Genomic DNA, 17,713 nt, shown 5'->3' on the forward strand with positions numbered 1-17,713 from the left:
TAAGTCAAAACAGCATTTAAAAACAACTATATTGTATCTTGAAGGAATTTATAGTATAGGATCGTAAACCTTGGCTATAAGGACACATTGCTCTAATGGACCAAAAGTGCCTAACCTTGATTTATTTGTATCACTGTGTTGAAATGGTAGATAAAAGCACCTGTTACCACTGGCTGAGATCATCTTGAAAAAATATATCATAATTTTTAACTGTGCTTCTTTTTTAATGATGACTGCCCATGCTAAGGATGTCTGGTAAAGATTTAGCATCTTGCTTTCTAGGATATTGCTTTTTCATCAGTTATTACGCTTTGATGATTAGAAACTGTAAATCAACTCAGATATAGCTTTTGTCACTTAGCCGATATTTTGTGTCAAGTTTAAGAGAAAGGCAGTGCCACCTCTTTGTGGGTCACGTTACATTTGATTTTTCTAAAGTTCTCAGAGCAGCAAAAAAAAATAGCAAATAAATCAGTTTGGTTGAACATTATTTTTGCATTAAAAATAACATGTAGATTATTAAAATGATATATATTAACTCTGCAATAATATCAGCTCATTAATATTTTATATACTTGCTTTAATTTGCTAATAAACTTAGGTGAAAATATTCAAATCTGCTCTGATTCAGGAGTATAGTACTCCTGTAAAAGTATTCAGCAAGATTATTAGCATCTTGGTTCTCCTCCTCTTCACTCAGAATTATACCTTACAATTTAAAGTGTCTGATAAAATGTAACATGTGCCCAGTATTTGAGACCTCACTAAGAAACTTGAATTCCCATACCTATACCACTACCTTATAGTGAAACTTTTTTCTCATCTTACATATTTTTGAAAATGCTATTGATTCCAATAATTATTATGAAGACTATTGATAATAAGGGAATAGATACATAGTCCAGCACATAGGCACTAGGATTAATTGTGTGAAATAATTTTTAAAGATCAGTATTACTCATAATTAAGATAATGTTTCCAGAGGAGAAAGTATTGTATAAAACAATGTGGCTGGGATTATTTATCCAATCGTGTTTGAACTCCTGTTCTAAAATCTAAATAAGTGCACATTGATCATAAAATGCAGACCTCTGTGAACTATGCTTTTGTGTCCACAGGCACCAGTCCACTAGCAGTTATTGGCACATATTAGTTAAATGGATATCTATATATGAACATAAATATTTATTTAACAGTTTGTTAGCATAGTGTTGGAAGTTTTTTAAGTACTGTTTAAATGTATATATGTGATTTATTTCAGAATTATTTAAATGTGATTTTTTTTAAGGAGTTTGCTAACCAGCAGTGCAAAACCAAAAAGAATACTTTCAGCCTGAATTCTGGGATGCAATGCCAGCTTTATGAGCAAGCAGAGGAGGTAGCCCCTTATATGACTGACTTAAAAGAGTTTACTGGAATGAATACTATGTCAGAAAACTTCATCAATCCTGCTACTTGTTTTCGCACCACCATCGTTTAATTTACTTGAACAAATGAAAATTATTTGTTTTTACGGGTTGTTTGGTGATGTTTTAGCTACCATTCAATTACTGTAGAAACAGCCTGATAGATTCTGGTAGCGGTGATCTCGAAAACAGCTTCGATGTGGTCCATATAATGACTAGAAGGGTAGATTCCTCTTCTCTCTCTACCTCCTTTCCTGCACCTTCACAATCAGTCATCAAGGATGGTTGATCCTGGTTCCACAGTGTTTTCCAAATCCATTTGCCTCCATCCCCTTCATCTCCACTGCCCCTACCTTAGTTCAGGTCACCATCATCTCTCACCTGGATTACTGCAACAGTGTTTTGATCTGGCTCTTACATGCATGTTCAATCTCATTTCTCATCATTTTCCATTTTTTATTACTCTCCTCTACTTAAGAAAATTTGGAGAAACTTCTGTTACCTTAAGGTCCCTTTATTATAATATGAATAAAAGATTAATATTACTAGTTTTAAAGATCAATATGATATCAAAGGAATGTGGTACTTTAGAAATAGCTGCTAAGTAATAAGCCAGCCAGTCACTTCTCTTTGTTAAACTGCAGAGCAATGCAGGGAGTAGGGGAAGCACAGATGCTGTAATAACTGCTTTGCCATTATCCAGCAAGGAAATCATACCTTTTAAAAAGACAATAGCAGTAAACAAAACAGCCAAAAACCCCTGCCCCCACAGAGCTTTCATTATATGGGGGAGACAGTAAATAAGAGAAAAATAGAGAAATTAAATATAATAATTATATTTATTAATAATAATAATATATTATAGATAATAAGTACTAAAGAAAAAATAAAGCAGAAAAAGGGAATAGACATTGTATATATTTTTGAGAGAGTGCGATTTTAGAAAGAATCAATAGGGATAATTATCCTCCGCTCTCCTGCCCTTCCTTCCCTTCTTTCTTAGCCAAACATAGCTCTGGTTGAATCAAACTCATTATTCTCTCTGTACCTTCACCCATTGAGCTCAGGGTAGCTGGGAAAAAAAAACAAAAAAACACAGCCATGCTGAGTGGTCTCACTTTAAATTCATAATCACAAAAGGAGCCCTTAATGCTGCCAAGCAATCATTTTATATTCTACTCTTTGGTGACTACTTCATACTTTCTTCTTTTTCTTCAAATCTATTGCAACTCCTCCCTATCACCACTTTCAGTTGATAACTGCAATTCCTATTTCACTGAGAAAAGGGAAGAGATCAGAAGAGAATTTCTACAGTTTCCATCACTGCATTTATGTTCTTCCATGGCTCTATTCCCATCTACTCAACTGTAACAATAAACTTGCCATGCTCCAGTATAAGGCCAAACTCTTCATTTGTCCCTAGAGTCCATTTCCATTTTGCTATAGTGCCTCCTTGTTGGATTCTCAATTAAATACAAAGAATCTTTTTTTGTAAACAATTTTCCACAAAATAGAATGCCTAACATAACATAAGATGGTTAACTGCCCTAAGAGAGAAATAAATAGAAATAATCCATAGAATAAGCAATTTAAAACAAATTAACCAACCTTCTAAGGAACATTCCTACTTGAATGAAAGCTTGATTTATAAATTTATTTGGATTTTCCACCAGTGCTGGTCAGATATGCTCAGCAAATCACATTAGGTAACAAAGACCTGCCTGGTTTAAATAGTCAAGATAACTGTTACCTTGACTCCAACCGTATACTTGAATCCAGTATTAGGACTTTTACTGTCTTTTTATTCTATTTAAAAGTTTAGCTCCTTTTCTGCCCAGCCTTAAAAACCAAGTCTTGGTAAAGACCTTCCAAACCCTAAATAAGTTAAAACTACCAAATTTCTAGTAATTTAGTGATTTTTTTTTACCTCTTAGATAAAAGGAAAAAAGGAAATAGAATATTTCCTTCAAAACCAAGAGAATAATACCATCACTTGACATCAAATGTAGGTAAGATTATTATTTTTCTTATATTATTCATTTTTTAAAAAATAGCTATTAACATTGATACAGAAGTGAACACACATATTCCTGCCATCAATCGTATTACATTCTACTTGGGGAGTCAAACTATAAAGATCCTTACTAATGGAGGTTCACTGTGGTGCAAAGGTTTTAGCAATTTGATCTTTATTTTCAGTGAATTAATTCTTTTACCGTGAATTTGAATTTATGTCAAACTCAATTTGTGTGTCATTGCTAAAGACTTACATTGTTCTCAAGGCTTATTAAGTAGTGTGTCAGAATTATTATGAACTTTTGACTCATCCATTCAACACAAATAACTGAAGGCATTATATTCATTTTATTTCCAGTTTACATAGAATCCTAGAGGATGTGTTTGTCTTCCCAAAATAGGCTCTGTCTTTTATGCATAACTCTTAATTTGACAGCCTTTTAGATATTGAAGAACATAAGATTCAGAATCATATATTTATCAACGGCCTTAAAAAAGAAACTATTAAAAGATCGGTTTTAAAGACCTAAAAATTTTCTCCTAAATATGAGTACTGACTTAAGCTTTTAGTATAGAATTCAATTTGGGTATATAAAAAACTAAAACATTAGATTCAAATCCAAGCTCTGCCCCACAAATATGTCATTATGCATGAATCACTTTATTTTTCCAGGCCTCAATTTTATCATCTATAAAAATAAAAACTACATTAAGTTGCTAGGGTTATTTACAAAATAGTATAAATATTAAAGCATCTCATAAACCATAGAACATCATGCAGATGCTTTATTTAGTATTAGAAATAGTCTATACCAATTTTTTTTTAGCTTTTCAATTGCCTTCCTGTCCCTATTGCTAGTTCTTGATTGTCTTTGAGATATTTTCAATATTCTTTTCAATTCTTATCATAATCTCCTTTCAAGTTTAAGTGGATATTATTGTCATTGCTTTTTCTTCTGCCATTCTAGTTCATTGTAACACAGTTTGTAATGAATCCACAATAACTACCTAGGGAAAGAATCCTCCTTTGAACCATCTTATTAAAGACAAGAGGAAAAGAACCAAATTTCTCCAGCCATGACTTCTCCTGCTTTTGTGACAATTTGGTCTTTGTTCCATGGATTAGAGTGCTGTTTTTATTATATTTTAAAAGGCCCATATTCTTTGACATTTTGGGTAGGTTGAATAGGTTGGGAAGGAGTACTTAAAGTAAATTGGTTATCAAAAATAAAGTAAGTTACATTTTTATATGCTTCGAAATTTTTAGATTTAGTCATTTCTTTAGACATCTTTTTTAAAAGGAATAATTATATTTAAGTTAAATATTTCTTGATTATATGACAATTTTTATAAAATTATAAAAACATGACAAAGCATTATAATCTCACAAGGTTTTATTGTATGTATTTAGGATTTTACATAGGAAAAATTTGGTTTTTGTAGAATATATATAGTTAGTTCCTGATATGCTTATGTTGGTTGTCTAAACCAGTGATCCCCAACCTTTTTGGCACCAGGGACCTTTTTCATGAAAGACTGTTTTTCCACGGACCAGGGACGCAGGGGATGGTTTTGGTATGATTCAAGCACATTACATTTATTGTGCATTTTATTTCTATTATTGTTACACTGTAATATATAATGAAATAATTATAAAATTCACTATAGGTTGGGAACCCCTGGTCTAAACCACTGAAATAGAAGTACATGCCAGAAAGCCTTTTCGCATATCTCTGCTCTGTCACCAAAATTGTGATGTTATGCCCTGACATATCAAAACTAAAATGTTTACTTTCAAAGTAGGAAATATTTCACAAGATTTTGCATTAATATTTTCTTTTATAAAAGGATTGTATATTTAATAATGATGAAAAAAAGTAGAATATTTTTAGTATCTAAGGAGGCAGCACAGCATTACAGATAAGTGCTAACTCAGGAGTCAGTCAACCTGAATTTGAATCCTACCCAGCCCCAGCCCTCACTCACACCATTTTACTTTAGCCAGGGTGACAGAGTGAGATGCTGTCTCTCCAAAAACAAAAAAGAAAGAAAGAAAAGAAAAAATAATGAATTGATCTAACCATAAAAATTAAAATTCTATATGAAGACAATAAAGATAAATGGCAGGCCAGGCACAATAGCTTATACCTATAATCCTAGCCCTCTGGGAGGCCAAGACAGGAGGATCACTTGGAGTCAGGAGTTCAAGACCACCCTGAGCAAGAACGAGACCCCATCTCTACTAAAAAATAGGAAAAAAATTAGCTGGGCAACTAAAAATAGAAAAAAAATTAGCGTGGTGGTACACACTTGTAGTCCTAGCTACTTGGGAGGCTGAAGCAGAAGGATCACTTGAGCCCAGGAGTTTGAGGTTGCTGTGAGCTAGGCTAACCCCATGGCACTCTAGCCTGGGCAACAGAGTGAGACTCTGTCTCAAAATAAAAAATAATAAAAGAGAAGTGATAAATAGCATACTAGAAAAATAAAACAAAAGGTTAATATGCAAAATTCATCAAAAGTTACACAAATTAAGGAAAAGGTTAATCTAATAGAAAGATGGAAAAGTACATGAACTAGCAGTTCACAATAGCAGAAATGCTAATCTCCTTTAAACATAACTAAGCAAGTTCAGCTTCACTATTCATTGAAAGGATGCAAATTTAAACAATAATTTTACCCAGCAAATTGGCAAAATATAAAAGATGGTTAGCATCCAGTATGTACAAGTACATGGGGAAACAGGAATCGTCTTACAGTATTGGTGGGAATGTAAACTGGCAAATCTTTTTTTATAAGGTAATATGGCAACTTCTAATGAAATTTAAACTGTGCAGATCATTTTACAATTCCCAGTACAGGAATCTGTCCTACAAAAATACTTGCATATGTATAAATATGCAATAATATACCTATCCTGCAGTTGGTCAGGGCCCTCACATCTTTAACAATGGCTCTTAAAGTAACCTCCTTCACTCTGGTTTCTCTGCCATCATTTTTTCCCCACTGTATTCTATCTTTTATACTGCTGTTAGAATTATTTTTCTAAAAAGCAAATAGCATCCTGGCCCTGCCTACTACTTAAAAGACTTTTGTTTTATTGTTGCCTACAGGTTTTTCACAATCTTTCCTCCACCTTATTTATTTTCTCTACCTCTGTCCTTCATGTTCTTTGTGCTCCAGCCAAACTGAACAACCACACCAATAAACCAAATGTGCTTGGCCAGCCCTTTTCAACTCCTAGTCCACATCATTCACTCATCACATATTTATTGAGCAGGCACTGTTCTTGAAGTAATGGGATACAGCAAAGACCAAGGTCCCTATTTTTTTGAAGATTACATTATTGATGGGGAAGTCGAGATTATCAAATAAATAGATGTGTACATGTTTAAAATCAGATAATAAATACTGTGCAGAAAATTTAAAATAAGCCAATGTGATAATTAATGGTTGGAGACCTATGGATGGATAGACAAGGAAGACACTGTGAGATAATGAATCTTAAGATGAACTATAATATTTAAAAAGCTCCTGTCATTTAAAAATCAGGTGAAAGCATTCTATACAGAGAGAACAGCTAGTTCAAAGACTCCAAAGGCATACTTGGTATCTTTGAAGTATAAGAAATACTATCCAAAATGAAGGCAATAGTGGTGTAAGAGGAGGGCAGATTTAGGTGCAATGTATTATGTTAAGCAATGCCAGCTGCCACAGCAAACAAACTGAAATCTTAGGGACTAAACACAACAAAGGTTTATTTCTTGCTTATGTTGCCTGTCTAAGGAAGTTGGGCAGAAAGGCTGTGCCGTTGGAGGTTCCACCATCTTGAGTACATGATTTTGCAAAATCACAGAAACAGGAAGAGGGATGGAAGAGGAACACAGACTCTTAACTAACTCAGCTTTGAAGTGATATATATCACTAACTTTCCCTTGCATTGGCCAGAACTGCATGGGAGTCTGGGAAATGTATGGCACACTTGGAATGTTTAATGAATACTATTTTCTCTGCTGCAGACAAGGACCTGGTCTTACACAGTTTGATTAGCCAGAGTTTTAAGTGCAAAAGAAAACCATTGGACAGTTTTAAAAGGAGGAGTCACCTGATCTGATTTTTTGTTTTGATTAAAGATTACTCTGGCCACTGTGTGGAGAACAGAAGTAAGTCAAAAAGCTGATGAACAACTTAGAAGGCTATCACAAGAGTCTAGTTAAGAGATGGTGATGGCTTAGACTAAGAAGAAAGAGAAAAATAGATTAGTTGGGGGTCTTTTTTTTTTTTTAATTTAGAGGTAATAAAAGGTGCTGTGGGAAGGAAAAGATAGGAGTCAAAGATGATTCTGGGGCTAGTTTCACATGTTCTTTCTTTCTATAGATGTCTTCTCCAAATCTCCACCTGGAAAAATTTTCTTCCTTTCAGACTCTACTCAAATATCATTTTTTCTATAAGGTATTCTTCATTCCCCAACAGATTGATTCTTTTCTTTTCCTACACTCCCATACCATTCTCCCCATTCCTTTTCATGGCACTTACTGAATTGTAATATTTCATGGCACTTACTGAATTGTAATATAACTATCATTTATGTCTGTCTTTTCTAAAAGATCATGAGGTAACATCTTACATGGGAAATTCAATAAAATTAAACCATTCAATTAAATTGTATTGAATAAATGAATGAACAAATGAGTATGTAATATATAATATTTGCTTCTCTTGTCCAAAACAAACTCTCTTTCTATATACATATGGTGAATTACACAGCATTTGAGCCTAAGGAGTTCTCTTTACTCTCCCAAACATTGTAATTCCTTGGCTATATATCTGTAATGTTTGGCTGCTGTAACTATTTTTTTTAAGTTTTTTTTTATTTTTTTTTTTAATTAACAGGATGAGAAGCAGCTGCAGGTACTGGCAGATTACAAAATGCATAATTACTAAAAGTAACTGAAGCATATTATAGTATAATTTAACAGAAAAAAAAACATCTGGCACATGCTAATTTATCATAAGAGAGCTTCGAAGAAAGTGCTTGTTGCAGCTGGCAGACCCATCATTTCCCTGAAATGAATAGTACACCTTTTGTTTTTAATTCTCTCAGATAATGTAGAATAGAACCTTATACAATTTAATCTTCAGTCATCACTAAAGGATTTCATGTGTTGAGGAAGTTTACCCTTATGCTATATCAACCAAAATCTACATGGCTCACCCTTATCTTAAACTGTATCTCAGTAAGAACAGAATGATCTGAGCAATTATAGTAATTATGCCTAAGATATCGGCCTCAATTTAAACCTCTTATCCTATACATTAAGCAAGCATAATTTCTCTTATTTGTTTTATTTAAAGTGTTTATGGCATTTTCAAAGAGATGGATACTTAATAGGGAAAATTTTGCTCTTGCTCATTTCCATAGCATTTCTGTTAGTGTATGTGTCAGTGATATTCAGAATTAAAGTACGATTAATGTGGAATTTCTGTCTTTCAATATGGATTAGGATATTCATTTCTATGGTAGAGACAAACACAAAAGGGCTAATTATTATTATAAAACATCTTCTAATGCAGAGCTTTTTGAAATAATCTATATTCCAACTCTACTGAGCATTTTCACAGGTGCCTCAAACTCAATATATTCAAAGTCGAACCCATTATTTCACCCCTTGCCCAAGTTTTTATTTCATCCTATATTTCCTATTTCATGATTGGTAATATCATGGATATTGGATGCTCAACCAGAACTCTGGGTATCATTCTGAACTCTCCTTCTCCTCACATTCCCTAAACCCAGTGCTGCTAATTCTGCCTCCTAAATATCTCTTAAATCTGTCCATTTCTCTCCAACTGCTATCGTTCAGGCTATCAACATCACTCCCTAATTTGACTACAGTCAAATTATTTCCTTACTATTTTTCCTGCTATAATCAGGAAGATTTTCTGATGTTCAAATCTAATCATGTCACTTCTCTTAAAATACTTCACCTCCCTGGTGTATTCAGGATAAGTCTTAATTTCCTATGATGACGTAGAAGACTTTTTTGTGATCTGTATTTCATTGCATTGCCAGCTTGTTCTTCTCTCACCCCCGCCCCCACCTCCTAGTAACACGCTAGCCCATTCATACAGAAATTCTTTGTTTCCTAAATTTATTAGCCTTTCTTATTTCCTGGCCTTCACACATGGATTTAATTGTCTGTAACACTCTTCCTTCCCTTGCCTTTGTCCATCTAACTTCTATTTATCTTTCATGTATCAGCTTAAAAGCCTACTTCCTCGGAAAAGACTTCTCGAATCCCCAAATTCCCCATATGTGTTCCCATAACACCATGAGCTTTTTGTAGCATTTATTATACTACCTATATTTTAGGCCCAGTAGCTCGCCAGTATTTCTGATAGTTCCTAAGTTTCACTATGTCAGTGACTAGATTTTGTTCCCCCTCATCTCCCCGGCACAGCAGCATAGTAGGTGTCAGGTAACAGGCACTCATTTCAGTATTTGTTGAATGAATGAACTTTGTAGTACAAACTTACTCTAAGATAAGCATGTAACATTAGATGTGAGGAAATTTCACCCATTACTTTGTAACTTTGAGTTCATTCTTCAAATAATTTTTAAATAAGCTTCCTATGAATGGTCTTTATAAATAAAGCTTTAGAACACGTGTTGTTGCTTGTCCTAGCAGGAGTCCCCAAAATTCCTTATACCACTTGATGGCTACTTTGAAAATAAAATTGTAGAATTATCTCATTAGCTCTGATATGAGAGCAAATAGTTAGCAAAAACTTTGAGAAAGCAAGATATAGGATATTAGAAATAATATTATTGAGTGGACTATTCAGTTGATTCTAAACATGCCTTAGCTAAAACTACCTTATATTTGCCAGGCACTGTTTTAAGCCTTGTGAATGTAGCTTCTCATTAGGGAGCTTTCATGCTAATGAGAGACAAATAGGAACGTAAACCAACAAATAAACAAGATAATTTTAGATGTTTTAAGCTGTGTGAAGGTAATAAATGGGGTACTGAGATAGATAGTAACTGGGACAGGGGTAGGAACTAGAAAGGCTAGACTATTTTAGAAAAAGTAATCTGAAAAGGTACCATTTAAACTGTGGCTTGAAATATGAGAAGAAATCAGCTATACAAAAAAGTTAGGAAGATATTTCAGGCAGATGGAAGGATAGCAAGTACAAATCTTTTAACAAAAGATAAAGAAACACACAAGATACTGCATGTAGTTTCAAGGTGTTTCTGTACATTCCTGAAGCCTGTCTGTGGACCAGAGGTTAGGAACCCTTGCCTTAGGTTCTCACCCTTCACCTGTGCCACCCTAAATTGAAGAACCACTAATTTAAAGCCCGAGAAAATAAAGAAAGTAAACTATAATCTGGACAAGAGATAATTTCTATAGATTATTAAATAATTCTGACAACCCACAAATGGTCTAAATTGGTGACATCTCAATGTTGATTATAGTATCTTGTTTACTAAAGTATTTAATGTTTTAATAGATTATAAATGGTCTTATTTAGAAATTATTTAGTAAAATTTTACTTATACAGAAATTATATTATGCAATTATGTTTTTATTTTCTAGACTTGACTAAGACTTTCTATCACATAAATATGAATTATATAAGCGAACTAAAAATGTGTGGGACTCTGATGAGCTAAGCAATTCCCAGTGATACTCTAAAGGATTTCTTATTCTATACATATTTTAAAATTAGTGGAAGATAATAATTAAAACTTATAACACATTAATATAATATGCCAGAAATTATAGAGAAATTGGGTACTGTTTTATTTAAATTATTAGCATAAAATACTCTTTAAGTACCATAATGGCATACAGAAACTGAAAATGTCATCTATGTCTGTGTCTTCTGGCAGGCTACACTTAAATCATCCCTGGTAGGTAAGAATGTTTCTGGTTTTAAAGATTTCCAGAGATGAGATTATATAGCTTTACTTGGCATGTGTTTCGACTGTGAAACTTTCTGGAAAGTCTTATTGAATGTTTACCCTAAATCATTCGTGATACAGGGAACTCTCAATTATTTTCTCTAATGAGGGGGAAATTTTTCATAGGTAATATAGAGTTGGATCATCTTCCTGGGTCTTCCTTTATCCCTGCAGTGAAATATCCTGACAGACAAATAAGCAGTCACAAAGTACTGAAAACAGACTCTAGGAAGGTCTCAGGGGATAGAGTGGGTAAAATCACTTTTCTCTTCACTCTTTAATACCTTCTAAAATTTCATTCAAAAGATAACTGTAAGATTGAAACAAATGCTTAAATGAAAAATAAAGTTTTCTTAGGCACTTCAAATCTTTTGTGGAAAGGTAGAATATAAATAGGTCTAAATGAATGAAAATAATCTTTTTCTAAAATATGTTTTTCTGATAGATTCCTTAGTAAAGGAAATGTTTATTGAGCAAATAAAGAATAAACTTTTCCAACTGCTAGGTTTTCCATAGAAATTTAGCTGTAAATCAGCAAATACAGTCATCGTCTGCAAAACATCATTTTGGTCAATTTATTATTTATTTTTTATATTTTAGAATGTACTACTTATTGAAAAAAAAAAAGTTAACTGTGAAACAGCCTCAGGCAGGTCCTACAGGAAGTATTCCAGAAGACATTGTTATCGTAGGAGATGACAGCTCCATTCATGTTTTTGTCCCTGAAGACCTTCTAGTGGGACAAGATGTGGAGGTTGAAGATAGTGATATGGATAATTTATTATTGAAGAAAGAAAATTTTTTTTATAAATTTAGATATGCCCTAAGTGTACAGTATTTATAAAGTCTGTAGCGGTATACAGTAACGTCCTAGGCCTTCACATTCACTCACAGACTCACTCAGAGTAGCTTCCAGTAGTACTGTAAGCTCCATTCATGATAAGTGCCTTATACAGGTGTGCCATTTTTTATATTTTATACCATATTTTTACTGTACCTTTTCTATGTTTAAATATGTTTTTCTTAATTTTTTATTTTAGCATATTATGGGGGTACAAGTGTTAAGGTTTAAATACACAAATACTTACCATTGTGTTACAGTTGCCTACAGTATTCAGTACAGTGACATGCTGTACAGGTGTGTAGCCTAGGAGCAATAGGCTATGCCATATAGCCTAGGTGTGTAGTATGGTACACCATCTAGGCTTGTGTAAGTACACTCTGTGATGTTCACACACAATGAAATCCCTTAACAATGCGTTTCTCAGAACATCTCTGCCATTAAGCGATGCATGACTATATTTGTTGAATCCCTATGTGTAAAGCACTGTGGTAGAAACTGGAAACTAAAAATAATCCTCCTTGTGAAAGTTTCCATTCTACTTAGGGAAATCATGTATGTGTACTGCCTATATGGATACACACACATATAAGGCACTAATTAGCATTTTAATACAGGATTAATAAATATCTTATTATATAAAATAAATATCATAAAGGTTTGATTTGAGAAGAGAACCATCTGATTAAAATGAACTGGAAGGAAGCATAGAAAGAAATGGACCAAGGGTGAAGTCTTAAAGAATGGGCAGGATTTTAATGGGAAATCTAAAAGAGAAAGAAGGTACAAAAAATAATATAAACATGAACTTGAAGCTGGTACATAATATGTTTTCAAGACAGTGAGAGCCCAACTGAAGTGTAAGGTTCCTATTAGAGATAAGGTTGGAAAGATAAATTACACAAAATTTTGGAGGGTTTTGAATCCTACTGCTGTTTTGTCCAATAGCAGAGTCACTGAAGGTTATTGCTCAAGGAAGCAAATTATTAAAGTGGTGTTTTAGAAAGAGAAATATGCTAGTGACATATGGGTTAGAGAGAGAAAACCAGTGTATTGGTTGAATAATTCTATATGTACTGTGCTTGAGTGTTTTATACATTTTTTTCATTTGATATTGAGAAGCCCAAACAATTGGTTATTGGAATAAATTTAAGAATTAAGTTCTAAGAACTTGAGTTATGATAGTAACATTGAGTAGGAGTGAAAAATAGATGTAAGAGACATTTCAAATGGAGAATCTATTTAGGGACAAATGAGATGTTGCATTTAAGACAAAGTGAGAAATAGGGGTTGACTTTAAGGTTTTTAACCTAGACAGCTAGGACAGAGATGTCAATATAAAAATTGAGCACCTAGCACTCTGGGAGGCCGAGGCGGGCGGATTGCTCGAGGTCGGGAGTTCAAAACTAGCCTGAGCGAGACCCGTCTCTACTAAAAATGGAAAGAAATTAATTGGCCAACTAAAAATATATACAAAAAATTAGCCAGGCATGGTAGTGCATGCCTGTAGTCCCAGCTACTTGGGAGGCTGAGGCAGGAGGATCACTTGCGCCCAGGAGATTGAGGTTGCTGTGAGCTAGGCTGGGCACTCACTCTAGCCTGGGCAACAAAGCTAGACTCTGTCTCAAAAAAAAAAAAAAAAAAGAGCAGAAGGATGAGAAGCAGGTTTTTGAGATAATACAAAAAGTTTAATATTAGACATGTTAAGTTTATTTTTAAATTTTTTTGTTTGGCTTTTTTTTTTTATTTCAGAATACTATAGGAGTACAAACGCTTTGGTTACATATATTGACTTTGCACCACCTAAGTCAGAGCTACGAGCATGCCCATCCCCCAGACGGTGCGCACCATACCCATTAGGCGTGAATCTACCCCTCCCCTCCTACCCCCTGCCACCTGCCCTACACCCTATGAGTGTTACTTCCATATGTGCACATAAGTGTTGATCAATTAGTACCAATTTAATTGTGAGTACATGTGGTGCTTGTTTTTCCATTCTTGTGATAGTTCACTTAGAAGAATGAGCTCCAGCTCCATTTGGGATAGTACAAGCGGTATTAGTTCATCACTTTTTATGGTTAAGTATAGTGTACTCCATTGTATACATATACCACATTTCATTAATCCATTCAGGTGTTGATGGATACTTAGGTTGTTTCTACATCTTTGAAATTGTGAGCTGTGCTACTATGAACATCAGAATGCAGATGACTTTTTTTATAGACTGTCTTTTTTTCCTTTGGGTAAAAACCCAGTAGTGGGATTGCTGGATCAAATGATAGTTCTACTCTGAGTTCTTTGAGGTATCTCTGTATGACTTTCCATAGAGGTTGTACTAGTTTGCAGTCCCACCAGCAGTGTAAGAGTGTTCCCATGTCTCCACATCCACGCCAACATTTGTTGTTTCAGGACTCTTTGATAAAAGCCATTCTCACTGGAGTTAAGTGACATCTCATTATGGTTTTGATTTGCATTTCCCTGACAATTAGAGGTGTTGAGCATTTTTTCATGTGTTTTTTGGCCATTTGTCTTCTTTTGAAAAGTTTCTGTTCATGTCCTTTGCCCACTTTTTAATGGGGTTGTTTGATTTTTTCTTGTTGATTTTCCTGAGTTCTATATAGATTCTAGTTATCAGCCCTTTATCAGATATGTAGCATGCAAATATTTTCTCCCATTCTATAGGTCGTCTATTCACTCTGATGATAGTTTCCTTGGCTGTGAAGAAGCTTTTTAATTTGACCAGGCCCCATTTATTTATTTTTGTTGTTACTGTGTTTGCTTTTAGGGTCTTCTTCATAAATTCTTTGCCTAGGCCAATGTCAGTAAGAGTTTTTTCAACATTTTATTTTAGAATTCTTATGGTTTCATGCCTTAGGTTTAAGACTGTTGTCCATCGTGAGTTGATTTTTGTGAGAGGTGAGAGGTGTGGATCCTGTTTCAGTCTTCTACATGTGGCTATCCAATTTTCCCAGCACCATTTATTGAATAAGGTTCTTTTCCCCAGTGTATGTTTTTGTCTGCTTTGTAGACGAGTTAAGTTTAAATATAAGACTGGACTTTTAGGAAGAAGTCAGAAGTAAAGATTTAACTTGCTAGGTTTACAAGTAAGTATGTAAATATTTATATTCCTAGAATGCCTCTCATGTACATCCTTCCCACCCCCACTCACTCACTCATTTAGCAAACATTTAGCAGTTGCCTGCCATGTTGCAGTACAGGGAAGTGGTTAAGAGCGTAGACTTTGGAACCAGAGGACCAAGTTTTTGAATCCTGACTCTACCACTGACAAGATAGTTGACCCTAGGCAAGTTACTTTACTTTATTTTTAAATTTCTCTCTCTTTTAATTCTCTCAAATCTAAAAATGGAGATTTCACAGGTAGTTGTGAAAATTAAATACAAGTTAATTTATGAAAGTGCCTAGCACATAGTAAGCAACCACTGTGAAGTATTTTCTGTTAAAACCACCACCATCATCTTCACTGTTGCCAAGCTCTGTTTAGGTTACAGATTATAACAAGATTATAATACAAAGATGAATAACAAAATTGCTTACCATCCAGTGGCGATAATAGAGCTTGATATGCAAAGTGATAAATACTTACATAGATCAAAGTTACTTAAAGTATATTTTCATTTAATGATTTATATCTTTATGATTTTAAATCTTGTGGAAAATCATTACTATTCATCATTCAGATAATTGTTTTGGGTAAGTAAGTTAAGAGCTTAGGCATCAAGTTATGCAATAGGAGTTTTCCTGAAAATGTTTTTTATAAACTAAAGGTTAGCTAACTTCATAAACATGATCATTGTCTCATCATAATCTCACAGATTATTTTTCATCAGTACTAATATGCATAATTTTTACTTTTAATTACATTTGACCAAAAGACTGGCCACTTTTGTCATTTTGGCCTTCTTTGTTTTGTTTTTTCTTGTTTTTGAGAAAAATAATTTTAAGCTGTACAGTATACTTTAAGCACAATAATTTATTCTCTATTATCATTACCACCAAAATAAAACTAAGACAAAACATTTAGGTTTGTTTGTCATGGAATTAATGACAGATACTCAAACTCCTCATGGTCAGTGAATGGGTATTGATAAAGCTTCTGAGTTAGAATAACCAGTCTCCTTCTTAGTCTGTAAATTCTGTGATGGCAACAGCTATGTTTATCATCATGTGCTTTTTACCCAGCCCATACTGAGCATTCAGCAATTATTTGTGTAATTGAGTAGTAGAAACATTACTTTTTGTTCTGTCATATATATTTATAACAAATTTACTTGCTACTTTTAACAACTATCCACTCACATATAGGCCACTTGAGAGGCAAGTTTTTAGGTTGTTTGTGTTGGCTCATTTGAAAAAAAAGCTGAAGTTATTTTAGAAGTGTTAATCTATTGATTGATGTAAGAAGCACAAAGAAGTTCAAAGGATAAAAGCCAATACTGAATCAACCATTTTAATACTCAGAAATTGATTTGATCTTTTCTCTGATTTAAGTTATTTTAAGACTACAGTGTATCTACTCTTAACCTGAGACTCCTGAAGTGATCTTTCGCCAAAGGCAATATAATTCCTATATATTGAACAACAACAACAAAATACATAGTTTAATGCATAAGATAATTTCAGCTAATGAAGAATAAAAGATATGAATGAGTAAAATATAGTACATACACAACCAAAGCATAAATAACAGTCCTAAATATACTGCATTGAAATGATGTTGGCATGATTAATGTTACCTTGAATTTCCAAGAGTTGAGCTCCCCTAAAAAGTACTGTATATAAATCTTAAAAATGCACAACATAGCTAGGAAACAGGGGAGCATTTGAGATTTTGTAGTAACAAACACTGTATCTCCTTAACATGAATATACTTTCATTTTAATGCCTAATAGTTTCTCAAAATAATATTAAAGATAATTTTCTACCTTTAAAATATGTGTTTTTATTTTTTTATTGTGGTAAAATATACATAAAATTTACCATTTTAATTGTAATAAAATTTTTTAATTGTGACAAAATTTACTATCTTAATTATTTGTAAGTATACAGTTCAGTAGTGCCAACTATATACACAATTATAATCAACATCCAAAATATATGTATATTTATAAAGAAACAAATGAGTTCTTCGAGATATGGTCTATTAATAAGTAACTTTATTTTGCACATCAAGATGATATTTTTGTTCAAAACATGAGTATGTATCTTGCTAATAAAGATTCCATTTTAGATTTTGAATAATTATATTAATGTATTTTTTTTTGTTGGGGGGCTTTCTTGTTTAATAGGAGTGAGCTGAGTCGACAGAAACTTCATACTCAAGAGCTGCTTTCTCAGCTGGAAATGGCAAATGAAAAGGTAGTTGAGGTAAGATAATGACTCCCCTGGGAAATACTTTCTGCTGCAGCTTATACAAATGTTATAGAATTTTACCTGAGCCAAATTCAAATTAATTCTCTACTT

At 33.5% G+C, this 17,713-nt stretch overlaps 1 protein-coding gene across 2 annotated transcripts in view; it reads left to right on the forward strand.

The window, feature by feature from the left end:
• The window catches only part of SCLT1 (sodium channel and clathrin linker 1), a 119,032-nt gene that overhangs the window by 94,684 nt on the left and 6,635 nt on the right, over window positions 1-17,713 (forward strand). Inside the window, exons 19-20 of one of the 2 annotated variants that reach the window (XR_001160833.3) lie at window positions 3,341-3,415; window positions 17,539-17,617. Coding sequence is in view for 1 of the 2 variants with exons in the window: in XM_012791114.3 (XP_012646568.1) it covers window positions 17,539-17,617 (79 nt within the window). In the remaining variant the exon portion in view is untranslated. Of the gene's footprint in view, window positions 1-3,340; window positions 3,416-17,538; window positions 17,618-17,713 lie in introns of those variants that run through there. The other variant, XM_012791114.3, reaches the window with a different exon arrangement.

Source organism: Microcebus murinus, chromosome 15, assembly GCF_040939455.1.
Source record: "Microcebus murinus isolate Inina chromosome 15, M.murinus_Inina_mat1.0, whole genome shotgun sequence".
In the NCBI taxonomy this organism is placed as follows: domain Eukaryota; kingdom Metazoa; phylum Chordata; class Mammalia; order Primates; family Cheirogaleidae; genus Microcebus; species Microcebus murinus.